This window comes from Schistocerca piceifrons, chromosome 4, assembly GCF_021461385.2.
Source record: "Schistocerca piceifrons isolate TAMUIC-IGC-003096 chromosome 4, iqSchPice1.1, whole genome shotgun sequence".
In the NCBI taxonomy this organism is placed as follows: domain Eukaryota; kingdom Metazoa; phylum Arthropoda; class Insecta; order Orthoptera; family Acrididae; genus Schistocerca; species Schistocerca piceifrons.
In genome coordinates, this window is record NC_060141.1 from 522464525 (window position 1) to 522478267 (window position 13743).

General features: G+C 43.5%; 1 protein-coding gene across 2 annotated transcripts in view; it reads right to left on the reverse strand.

The window, feature by feature from the left end:
* LOC124795309 (zwei Ig domain protein zig-8-like) overlaps positions 1–13743 on the reverse strand; it is a 202047-nt gene that overhangs the window by 23740 nt on the left and 164564 nt on the right. For both annotated transcript variants that reach the window (XM_047259279.1, XM_047259278.1), the window contains exon 4: positions 8601–8728. In XM_047259279.1, the coding sequence (XP_047115235.1) occupies positions 8601–8728 (128 nt within the window). The remainder of the gene's footprint in view (positions 1–8600; positions 8729–13743) is intronic.

Below are 13743 nucleotides of genomic sequence, written 5' to 3' on the forward strand. Positions count from 1 at the left end.
CACAGTCTAATGCCTGTTATACGAATAGACACGTACTCCACTGATATTACCCTACAGAAACCCATTCATATCCGTAGGGTCCACGACGCTAACTTAGCAAGTATGTAACTTGTAAATGTGAAAGGCCATGGAGGCAATATCTCCAAAGAAACAACAATGCAAGTAGCCAAAGTTCCTACTAATTCCAAGAAATCTACTGGACCTAAAACAATGTTGCCAACATTAGTAACATCCGCCGTCAATATGTACCCACAGGGTTAAAAGTAGCATAGAACATACATGTCGACGAACGACGAACTAACGCCGAAGAACATCTCGTGTGCCAAATGAGCTCTTTACATGTAACAGTAGTCTATAAAGAGTAACATAGTAAAAGTCGATGAGCAAAACCAGTAGTTATGTGCAACTACACTTACAAGACCATTAACCTTTAAACGTCCGCCGGCCGTGGTGGCCGAGCGCTTCTAGGCGCTTCAGTCGGGAACCACGCGACTACTACGGTCGCAGGTTCCAATCCTGCCTCGGGCATGGATGTGTGTGATGTCCTTAGGTTAGTTAGGTTTAAGTAGTTCTAAGTTCTATGGGACTGATGACCTCAGATATTAAGTCCCATAGTGCTCAGAGCCATATGAACCATTTTTAAACGTCCATATGGATATCCAGCAGAATAAAAACGAGAACAGGTACGAATTACTACACAAGAACAAGAGAATAAACTCCGAAGATTCTATAAGAATGGGAACCCAGATGATAATTTAAGCAAACTTGACAAACGTCGAGCGCATCTATATACCCTCTAGACGATACGCGTAATTCACATCTTAGAACTCGGCACACGCAAAGTATACTGTGATAGTGGTACATCAGAGTAAAACCAAACTGTGCACCAAAAAGACGCTTTGTGCAAAAGAAAATAAACACTGAACCCACTCCCAGTTACTAATTAACAGGATGCAACCGTACATACAAAACAAAAATAAAAATAGCAGTTGAAGTCAATCATTATGTAGCAGTACATCAATCGCAACAACGTCACAACCGAATACTACACAAATAAACGCAATGTAGTCGTAAACTATGATTTAGGTTGTCTGTGTTCTCATACTTTTCTATCCTGTTACGTGTGATTCCATATGCAGGGACCTGAAGATGACACCATTTGGTGTCGAAATTGGTAGCGTGTGTAAAAAGAATAAACGACGTTGTATTAAAATACAACTGTTGGTTTTGTTACCATTATTCATGTACTTCTTAGTTAAAAGGTGAGATACGACAATAACGTGTATACATGTCGCAAGATATTTAGAGTTCTAAATGTGTATGTGACACAATGTTTCTGAAATTTTTGAAATATAGTATCTTATATGTGGCACATTAGTTTCATTCTGTAGGCCTATATACAACTGTTCTTTGTCATTTAATTAACTGTTGTAATAATATTTATTCAAGCCAGGCCGGTTTCGGGATTCTAAAATTCCATCTTCAGGTGTATGGAATTATTATATTTAGGAACACATTATACGTGGTAGGGCAAGTCAGAGCAAGAGTTCCAGTCATTGCATGTTGGCGGAAACTGTCCGCCACCGAGCAGCCGCACGTTAGGAACGTCAACATTACAGTGTGGACGGCCACGCCGGTGGTTTGCGGGTCGCTCTAGATTAATTATCGAGCCTGTCAGCTGCGAATTATCTACGTACTAAATCTTGTGCTTCACCTTATAACTTTTGCTATACGTCGCCTGACAATGTCCGTAACACGAAAACTGCGATTACGAAAGTAAATAATTTTTTTTAGTCCGTGGGTACTAAAATGTCTTTTTTACAATTCTTATATGGCTGAAGAAGCCCAACACGAAAAGTTTTTTCAAAATACTGTATTGACCACAAGATGTATACCTCCAAAAGCTATTCGTTTTTTGTATATTTCTATAAGAGTCAAGAACTATTACTTTCCGTGATTTAATTTCAAATAAGATTTGCTTAATAAAATCTCCATTCTTGAAGAAACAAACTTATAACAATGTCTCTTTCCAGAACTTATCTTTATGTTAATTTTACTTCGCATTTTCTTGGGAGCAACAAAGTACTCGCTCGAGGAACTGTACATATCTACTCTACGTTTTCACTTTCTTTTTACACCGTCGTTCCTAATCTAGTTCTCAGTCGCAATAAATGCGCAAGAATCGGAAGACTTCCGTCAAATAGCGTATCTGCTCTCTCGCCACTCTTTGAAACTCTACGCCAGGCAGGAGCAAGAACTCTAGGCTAAGGGCAAATGTGGACGCGTATAGCACTTGTGACGTGACACTACACTTCACTACAGCGGGACGGACACGTTCCGGACGCGTCGCGGGTCCAACGCATATTGAGACACTTACGCCGGTTGGCGAAGCTCTGCGCTGACAGTAACGAAGCGCACGCACATTGTAATCTTTCTCAAAAAATTTTGCAGATACTATTCATTAAAAATTTTTCATTTTTACTTTGCTTGTAGTGTTACATGTCAGCTTCGTGCTCAAGTGCCCATAATCTCGCTAATGGTTATACTTATTGTGGTATACACATTTTATTAAGACGCTACGCAAAGTTCGAAACGTTTGCAATGGAAAATAGGGGTCACTATGATTTTGCGTTTGGTGCGTATTACACCATATGTTGGTAGGTATTAAATTTAGCTAACATGTTGAATTTTTCTTTAGACTTGGGAGGAAGTCTCTATCTGCCTCCGATCTCGAGAAAATGGATAAAATGGATCTTATGTAGCGCGCTCACTCCCGATCTGATGCCCGCGATCATGAAATATTCACAACGTCTCTCGTATCTCCTAAACCACACCAGACATCGAAACGACAGTTTGGCGTATGATAGCACACAAGGAGGAGAGTATTTAGCCAATTCGTAAACATATGCAACTTTCTTATCTATGGCGATATACCAGTAGTTACACATCCCTTTTTATTTTTTTTTTTTTTTTTACTTTTCGCACCAGTCACTGTAATTTTTTAAGAGCTATCGACAGCTAGTGAAAGAAGAGTTTCCTAGTATAAAAATAAACATTAAGCTTCTTATGTTACTGCAAACCGACAGTATAGGGTTTTTCGCATACTATTGGGCTCTTTGATTGCCAGTTACTTGTTTAATAAGGCACTGTGTTTCAGAATTCTGTCGCTGTGAGATGAGTTCGTGCAAATTACAGTTTTAGCACAGGAAGTACAATTAAACCAGCCAACAAGAGAAATGTGGCCGTTACTCATAAACGGTGATGCTTCTTCGAATGAGAATAGGTTAGCAATTCACACAAAAATAAGTTGCTAATTTTGTCGGAATTTTGGCTGAATCCCCGTAAACCATCGTATTTTTAACACTGAACGACTGGAATGGAAACTTACCAAAGGATTTATTCCTTCTCATGATCTGAGCAGTGTTAAAATAACGACGACCATTCCCTTCAGGTGGAATGATAGGCACATGCCAGATGCTGGTTACTCACCTACGGCTTGCCAAACTGACAATGTGTAGTTCCAGAATAACATAGTTGTTACTGAGAAAAATAAACAATTGATCTGTCGCTCAACACAATGATCAGTGCATTGTCAGCAGCCGAGCATAATGCAGGCGAAAGGAACTCGGAAGCTAGCCAGGTGTGCCTTGTCAGTGAGAGTTAGAAAAGCATTGTTATGAAAGTAGATCTGCCTTTGTCAGCAATACATTTCAACAAATTAAGTATATCTAATTACCACACTCTTTCAGGATACTCATACTTTCGTAATAATACAGATTATTTTTTTCATTTGTGTAGCCTGTTGTATAATTATTTTATTAATGCTGACAATGTGTATGTAGCAACTGAAATGCTTTTCCTCAAGACGGCGAGCTAATTAAAACATTGTTATCTGTGACTGCTTTTCGACTGTTCCCAGCTTGCAGTGGAAATGTGATGTCGACATGTACATAGTACAAAGTCTCTCATTGCATCCATATCCAAGTAACGATAGTGAAACTTATGTACTTCATTCCTTGGACACTTTTTACCACGTGCACTAAGGGGTCATGTCTGTGGAAATTACGCCTTTTCGACTTTTGCAACCGATCGTAGAGATACCTCAGTCTAACAGGCAGCAAGTAGATAACCTTGTTTTACTTTCCTGCCTTGCTTCTAAATCACGTGATTTTTGATATTCCTTACCTCCTTATTCACTACCTTCACGATGAATCGTCTGTCCCTTCTTGCAGATCGGAAAACATTGTGGAGGCAGGAGATATAATTCCAGTGGCTAATGGCTCACCAGTTATTGAACTGTGCATTGTTCTTGAAAATAGAATAAACGAAACAAAGCAACTGTACAGATATATGTAACTAAAAACTATTATGTACTAATGAAAAGGGATGGAGCGCTTAAACGGCGAAAAGCGAAAAACTACTTGGGGATAATAAAATTCAGTATACACTATAAGGCTGTATTTTTCGGTTGGGCAATATTTCCACTGCCCATATGCGCTAGGCTGAAGGGAACATACGGCAGGACCGCCTTCCAGCTCCCCGCCTAACCCCTACCGCAGGGCTCACGTGGCGCGTGGAGCGAGAAACTGTGCCACAACCACAACGCAGCGCGATCCGGCGCAGACGCGTGTCGCGTTCCAGTCGCCTCGCGTCGCAGTTTGCGCTGTCCCATTTGAACCAGTCAAGTTACAAAAATGCGCGCTGCGCTACGTCGCTCCTCACGCGCTATACGCGTCTCAATTTGCGCCTGAACAAGAGCGAGCTGTGTAGTGGCAGGTGCGAGAACCAAGCGCAATGTTGCCACATGAACCGTGTTAGCACTATGCCCCTCTTGGGTGATAGCTGTGTCTTTAAAATGTTGCTCGTACGAAATTACACTGCTTAAATAACGTTTTGACAACTGCGTGCGTTTACAGACGCGGACGATGAGAAATGCGTCTACGAATACGAAGAGTAGGAGAACTCACGTACTTCTCTGGTTAATTCTTAATACTTACGGTGGAATTTTTGTACATAGCTGGCTGGTACTACATGCGATCTGGCTAAAATATGCGAGTACAACTCGTGTGTACAAAAGTGTAGTTGGAATTTCAAAACTTCTTTAGGTTCCTTGGACATTCTACTTTAAACAAACATATTATGGGATTAATCCATTAAATTTCGGGCATGCAGCCGCGCAAATAAAATTTCTTCTACTGATATTTCGGCCGCGTATCGTCCGGCCATCTTCAGAGCGAGTCACAAGACTGATGACAAGGTGCCAAGCGCGGCCTTATATGCTCCACCGCGACGGTACTGCGCATGCGCGTCACAGATGCTGCGCCGCCTGTGGCGAAAGCGTACGGACGTTCGATGTGCTTATCGATGTTTGATCGGCGGCGATGACACGGTGACGACTTCTCTGCAATTTAATTAGTGCAAGAGCCGGATTCCATGCTTTGTCCAAATTGAAACCTTTATCTCTGTTTATTAAATTGTTGGCTAATCGAATTTCTATGGCTTCCTTGAATACAGAATCCCAAAAAGAAGAGGTGGATGTTAAAATCTTCACATCACTGTAATTCATGGAATGACCCGTATCAATACAATGTTCGGCCACAGCTGACTTGTCTGGTTGTAATAGGCGTGTGTATCTTCGGTGCTCCACACACCTTTCATGAACGGTGCGTGTTGTTTGACCTATGTATGACTGCTCACAATTTCCGCAAGGAATCTGGTACACACCCGCCTTACGAAGCAATAAATCGTCCTTTACAGAGCCGAGTAAAGCCGCAATCTTCGTGGGGGGCCGGAAGATCACCTTAACACTGTGTTTCTCTAGAATACGGCCTATCTTTGAAGAAAGAGCACCCACATATGGCAGAAACGCCCTAGATCTGAAGAAATTACTATCTTCTTCCGCATCGTATACCTTCTTTTTAGGTTTTACATCGAATGCTCTACGAATTTGTTGCCATGAGAAGCCCCCTCTCCCCTCTGGTAGCTAATTTATTCATGGAAGACTTCGAGGACAAGGCACTGGACTCAGCATGTTTTAAACCCACGGTCTTCTGGAGGTACGTGGACGACACATTCGTGGTATGGCCCCATGGTATGGATGAATTACATCGATTTCTTCAGCATTTGAATTCTATCCATGCTAGCATTAAATTTACCATGGAAATAGAAAAAGACGGGTGCCTCCCCTTTCTGGATGTTGTCGTTCGCCGTAAAAGTGATGGCACATTAGGACATGCCGTACATCGGAAACCAACGCATACAAATCTATACCTTCATGCCAGTAGCTGCCATCACCCTTCTCAGAGCATGGGTGTCCTTAAGACCTTAGTGCATCGGGCGCACTGTGTATCCGATGAAGACAATTTACAAGGAGAGCTAACATACCTCAAGAGTATTTTTAAATCGAATGGATATTCTCCGCAACAAATTCGTAGAGCATTCGATGTAAAACCTAAAAAGAAGGTATACGATGCGGAAGAAGATAGTAATTTCTTCAGATCTAGGGCGTTTCTGCCTTATGTGGGTGCTCTTTCTTCAAAGATAGGCCGTATTCTAGAGAAACACAGTGTTAAGGTGATCTTCCGGCCCCCCACGAAGATTGCGGCTTTACTCGGCTCTGTAAAGGACGATTTATTGCTTCGTAAGGCGAGTGTGTACCAGATTCCTTGCGGAAATTGTGAGCAGTCATACATAGGTCAAACAACACGCACCGTTCATGAAAGGTGTGTGGAGCACCGAAGATACACACGCCTATTACAACCAGACAAGTCAGCTGTGGCCGAACATTGTATTGATACGGGTCATTCCATGAATTACAGTGATGTGAAGATTTTAACATCCACCTCTTCTTTTTGGGATTCTGTATTCAAGGAAGCCATAGAAATTCGATTAGCCAACAATTTAATAAACCGAGATAAAGGTTTCAATTTGGACAAAGCATGGAATCCGGCTCTTGCACTAATTAAATTGCAGAGAAGTCGTCACCGTGTCATCGCCGCCGATCAAACATCGATAAGCACATCGAACGTCCGTACGCTTTCGCCACAGGCGGCGCAGCATCTGTGACCCGCATGCGCAGTACCGCCGCGGTGGAGCATATAAGGCCGCGCTTGGCACCTTGTCATCAGTCTTGTGACTCGCTCTGAAGATGGCCGGACGATACGCGGCCGAAATATCAGTAGAAGAAATTTTATTTGCGCGGGTGCATGCCCGAAATTTAATGGATTATTCATTACGCCGCGAGAAGTTGAAAATGCACATATTATGGGATTGGTTCAAATGGCTCAAAAGGCTATGAGCACTATTGTACTTAACATCTGTGGTCATCAGTCCCCTAGAACTTAGAACTACTTAAACCTAACTAACCTAAAGACATCACACACATCCATGCCTGATGCAGGATAAGAACCTGCGACCGTAGCGGTCACGTGGTTCCAGACTGAAGCGCCTGGAACCGCTCGGCCACAACGGCCGGCTTTCAGTTCACAGATGCAACTTCACTGTAATAGTAAATATAGCAGAAAAAACTGAAAAGGTGTTCCGGTATTCAAATACAGTACATACCGCAGTAGGCAAACAAGTGACATTTCTGTTTAAATTTCTTTCACTGCCAGTTTAAATCTAGCGAAACACAAGAACACGGCAGAATTTAGCGTTCACGATGGATACAGCGTGATAAATTGAAACATGGAAAGATACTTAGTCCAATATTACTCTCACTGGAGTCATATGTTCGGACTGATTTCTTGAGTTACCTTCAGGAAAATACTTTATAACAGCACAATCTGTGAAAATAATAGCATAAAAGTGTAATCTGGATCACCATCAAATATTCCGTTCTCATCATCCGCAGACTGGTCAGGGACTTTGTAAACCATTTCCTCCAGACGATTCCCTTCTTCATTGCACATTTTGAACACAAAATCCACAAAAATATCACACAAAAGGCACGAAACAGACAAGGCATGAATGTCGACTAATGCCTACGAAAACTCATATGATAACAAGGATTTAAATTTTTCCATTGATAACGTAACTACCATCTAGCAGGAACTAAAAAATCAGCAGACCTGACGCGTCTGCAAGTGCCGTAAATGTACGTTTGACGCCGTGAAAAATCATCATAACCGCCGTGACGTAAGATTAGCCCACCACACATCTCACTTCGCGCTTGCACTGCAATATTACGTCAGCCGAATGTCAAGTGTTACACTGCTTTAGTTTTTTTTCCGGTAGGGTTTGGCGCTCGATATGTGTCTGCGGCCTTGGCGTGGTCCCATCTCGCCATCCCGTCGGTATGGGCCGGATGGCATCCAAAGCAGTCCTGGAAACAGTATCTGTGACTCGATATCCTGGAGAGTGCAGCTCGCATCACACTACTTATATGCAATTTCTCATGTCATTCTACTCATATCCTACTGTGACGACTGGAGGTGTAGTGATTCTGGTGTTTTAGTACCTGCCTGCATCCCTTTTATTCACACCACCACTACCACAGTGAGCTGGGTGTAAGAGATGCATTGAAGCGGCACTTCCCAGTCTGGACAGTGGCAGAGATCGTAACATGATTAGGGGCGGGGGATGGGGGATGGGGAACGCACCTGGCCGTCGTGCGTCCAGATGATGGCGGGCGGCGGCTCGGGGCTGTGCTGAACGATGCAGGTGAGGTTGATGGTGCTGCCCCGGTAGATGTACATGTGTGGCTCCCCCAGGATGGTCGTCACCGGCTCTGCAACAGTGGACGTTGATCACCGGTCAAGCAACGACCCCCGCTGACAGCAACTGCTGTGAATGTAGTCTCAGTACTCCGACAAGTTACACGCCGACCATGCGAGTAATGCACTGCACCTGACTGTACTACTAAGCACCGTACCACTAGTACATCAGTCGCCCGCAATTATTGATTCCGTTTAGCAAAATACACTATTAATTGAAATATCAAGAAGGCAACAGGGCAGCAGAATAAAATATAGCAGTCATGCAGAGCAGAATATGAAGAGTAAATAATTGGAATTTCAGAGGCAATGGGATTTTTGTGGAAAGAGCAGAGCCTTCTGATGTCCTTATTGGCGTTTATCAGGAGAATTAGTAAATGTTTTGGGAGGTGGTAGTATAGACTAATTCGGAAAAAAATTACATACATACTTTTTTTTTGATTACGGAGATACAGCCGCTAGAACGAAGCCCAAACAAAGTTGATTTTCATAAATTCCATCTCTGACAACATAACACTTCCGAATTGTAACAACAACACGACATGTAGTGCTCAGAGGTGGTCATTGTGTTGTTTTCTGATAGCAGCACTATTCGTAATCCGGACGATGAATTCATCTCTCATGTTTACTTTTTCTTTGAAAACTTCGTCCTACAAAAATCGGAAGGTTAGATGGCGAAATGTTACGTGATACCACGTACTTATACGTTTGTGACTATTACTGCGCCATCTATCACAAAGCGAAGAAAGTGGTCCAACTAAAACATTCATATTTCTTTACGTACTACACGAATATGTAATAAAAAATGGGGTTTCCTATTTAAAAAGACGCAGTTGATATCCGCCTGACCTATGGGAGCGCCATCTAGCGGGCCAACCATAGCGCCATCTGGTTTCCCCCTTCAAACTAGACAAGTTCCGTACTTTGTAGTTTTTTCGTTTGACGCTTATTTCGTGAGATATTTGGCCCGGTCACGATCAATGGACCAGTATATATATATATATATATATATATATATATATAGCCACCGCCACTTTCGCGATACACACACACACACACACACACACACACACACATATATATATATATATATATATATATATATATATATATATACACTCCTGGAAATGGAAAAAAGAACACATTGACACCGGTGTGTCAGACCCACCATACTTGCTCCGGACACTGCGAGAGGGCTGTACAAGCAATGATCACACACACGGCACAGCGGACACACCAGGAACCGCGGTGTTGGCCGTCGAATGGCGCTAGCTGCGCAGCATTTGTGCACCGCCGCCGTCAGTGTCAGCCAGTTTGCCGTGGCATACGGAGCTCCATCGCAGTCTTTAACACTGGTAGCATGCCGCGACAGCGTGGACGTGAACCGTATGTGCAGTTGACGGACTTTGAGCGAGGGCGTATAGTGGGCATGCGGGAGGCCGGGTGGACGTACCGCCGAATTGCTCAACACGTGGGGCGTGAGGTCTCCACAGTACATCGATGTTGTCGCCAGTGGTCGGCGGAAGGTGCACGTGCCCGTCGACCTGGGACCGGACCGCAGCGACGCACGGATGCACGCCAAGACCGTAGGATCCTACGCAGTGCCGTAGGGGACCGCACCGCCACTTCCCAGCAAATTAGGGACACTGTTGCTCCTGGGGTATCGGCGAGGACCATTCGCAACCGTCTCCATGAAGCTGGGCTACGGTCCCGCACACCGTTAGGCCGTCTTCCGCTCACGCCCCAACATCGTGCAGCCCGCCTCCAGTGGTGTCGCGACAGGCGTGAATGGAGGGACGAATGGAGACGTGTCGTCTTCAGCGATGAGAGTCGCTTCTGCCTTGGTGCCAATGATGGTCGTATGCGTGTTTGGCGCCGTGCAGGTGAGCGCCACAATCAGGACTGCATACGACCGAGGCACACAGGGCCAACACCCGGCATCATGGTGTGGGGAGCGATCTCCTACACTGGCCGTACACCACTGGTGATCGTCGAGGGGACACTGAATAGTGCACGGTACATCCAAACCGTCATCGAACCCATCGTTCTACCATTCCTAGACCGGCAAGGGAACTTGCTGTTCCAACAGGACAATGCACGTCCGCATGTATCCCGTGCCACCCAACGTGCTCTAGAAGGTGTAAGTCAACTACCCTGGGCAGCAAGGTCTCCGGATCTATCTCCCATTGAGCATGTTTGGGACTGGATGAAGCGTCGTCTTACGCGGTCTGCACGTCCAGCACGAACGCTGGTCCAACTGAGGCGCCAGGTGGAAATGGCATGGCAAGCCGTTCCACAGGACTACATCCAGCATCTCTACGATCGTCTCCATGGGAGAATAGCAGCCTGCATTGCTGCGAAAGGTGGATATACACTGTACTAGTGCCGACATTGTGCATGCTCTGTTGCCTGTGTCTATGTGCCTGTGGTTCTGTCAGTGTGATCATGTGATGTATCTGACCCCAGGAATGTGTCAATAAAGTTTCCCCTTCCTGGGACAATGAATTCACGGTGTTCTTATTTCAATTTCCAGGAGTATATATATATATATATATATATATATATATATATATATATATATATATATATATGTGTGTGTGTGTGTGTGTGTGTGTATGTGTGTGTGTATCGCGAAAGTGGCGGTGGCTATTTAGCTGACTTTTAATCAACGCCGCTATCATCGGCTATACAAGTGTCTACCATCGCAGAGTGAAGGGGCAGACAACCTGAAACCTATCCAGGTAGTTGGACTGGTTGTATAATTTAGTGAGAGAGAGAGCATCTCGCCCCGCCACTCTACATACGGGATTACGTACGCAAATTTACACAAGATTCCAACATGTAAATCTTAAAGCGTATGGTAATATTTTGACATACATTACGTGAAAGAAAGTGTGATGTGAATTCTACAGAAGCGTAATCTGAGGAATGACTCAATGTACAATTTCTTATTGCACATTTCCGTAGCAAAGACTGAACTATGAACATGTTGAAACCTATATCATTATTTTAAAAATGAGTTTACTTTCTGTTATGTAATATTATTCTGTGAAACTGTTCAATGTGAAATAACTGTGCTACAGAAACAGCAAGCAGAAGGTTCTAGAGGAAATATTTACACAATTTGAACTGACATAGAAATTCACTTTCGTACGTACATGCGTCCTTTCTGGTAAAACTAAACATCCCAAATCGGGGTAATGGAAGTGTTCAAATTGTTAGCCTCCAGCAACAATACATTGCTGTGTACGAACGTGACAGACCGTACAGCTCTCATTGAACTGTTCAGTGGGCTATCTGCGTATACTGCTTGAATTTCAATCGAAAAGGTGTTCAGGTTACATGGTTTACGTCTTCCACTTCATCTTTCACTGTACCACATAAGGAAAAACAGAGGAGCGTGATGTCAGGAGAGGGTACAGGAAACTCGACAGGTCCTCTCACCTGACTACTAGTCTGGTACATTTTGATTCAGGTATTCTCGTACATCCCTACGATAGCGCTGCGGCTGGCCATGTTGTTGGTAACATTACCGTATAATGCATGAATCGAAGGGAAAATGTAATCAGCGAGTTCTCTTGGTTACCTTTTTCTAGCGGCAGAAACTTCAAAATGGAAAGCCTCTGTCACACACCGTTCCATGGATCAAACATTTTATTAATACTGCAATTATTCATTCTCATGCTACTGTCTCTCAATCGCAGCTACATTCTCAAGCTTCCATTATCACTTAGTAACTTGTTTTGATCTTAAAAAAGCAAGCATACACCCTATTGTCATCTTGACATTGCTCTCCAGCTAAAGAATTAAGGGTGTCCCAATTCCCATGCAAGGTTTGAATCATGCGCCATTTGTGCGGCAAAGTGCTGATAGTATTAAAAGAGAAAAAGACAGCCGGAATAGTGATTTAAATTCATCAACTGTGAAAAGATTAATAAAAAACTCAGGGAGACTGAATGAATCAGTGATCTCGAACACTGTGGCCGTCCTTCAAGTCGTTCGGTACAAATCACGGAAGCAGTCCGTGAGTGTTTTGTTCAGAGACCAGGAATACGAATTCGGCGCCGTAGTCAACAGCTGGACATATGGCGTATTCTCACGAATCATTTGAAACCTCATGCTAACAAAATTCAACTGACTGAAGAACTCGAGCCTAACGTTCAAGCGCAGCGAACAGAGTTCGTTGAACGCATTGTAGAACAACAAGTTGATGTTGATTTTTCGAACAAAATCATCTTCAGCGATATGGATTGTTTTCATCTCGTTGGCTTGGTTCATGGATAAAATTGTCGTTTTTAGGGTTTAGAAAATCCACGAATGATTTATGAAAAAACAAATGCATCCAAGACCTCTCACAGTTTGGTGCTGATTCTGGGCTTTAGGGATCATCGAACCATTCTTCTTCGAAAATACGATTGGTCGGGCAATAAAAGTTAATTGCTTTTCTCTATAGTTACATGGTAAGCCAGTTTTTGTGCCTAAATTGCAAGACATAGATCTAGACAACACGTGGCTTCAACGATTGGTACCACATGCCGTACATCCCGAGAAACAAATCACAGCATGAGTCATTTCCTGTCCGTGTAATCTCTCATTTCGGTGACCAGAATTCGCCGCCCAGATCATGGGGTTTTCTGAAGTATAAGATTTACCCCAACAACACCACAACCACGCACACCTGGAAGGAGGCAATTCATCGCTGTGTTAGCTAAATTCGGCCATATTCATGCAAAAAAGTTATGGGAAATTTGAAGAAAAGCCTACGTATGTGCCAAGAAATCCGTGGATGCCATTTACCTGACATGCCACTCAGTACATATCCCTATACTCCATGCTTTATGAACCAATAAATAAAGTTAATGATAAATGTTGGTTTTGTATCCAAATTACTTCTTGTGTGAATGTTGGGACGCGCGTGCACTAACTGGGTTTCGCTTACAGGTCGATGATACGACTGTCATAGGAAAATCAATCCTTATGGCAGTTCAAAGTGAGTACATGCAGAGCGAATCATCTAAAAGTTGCACAG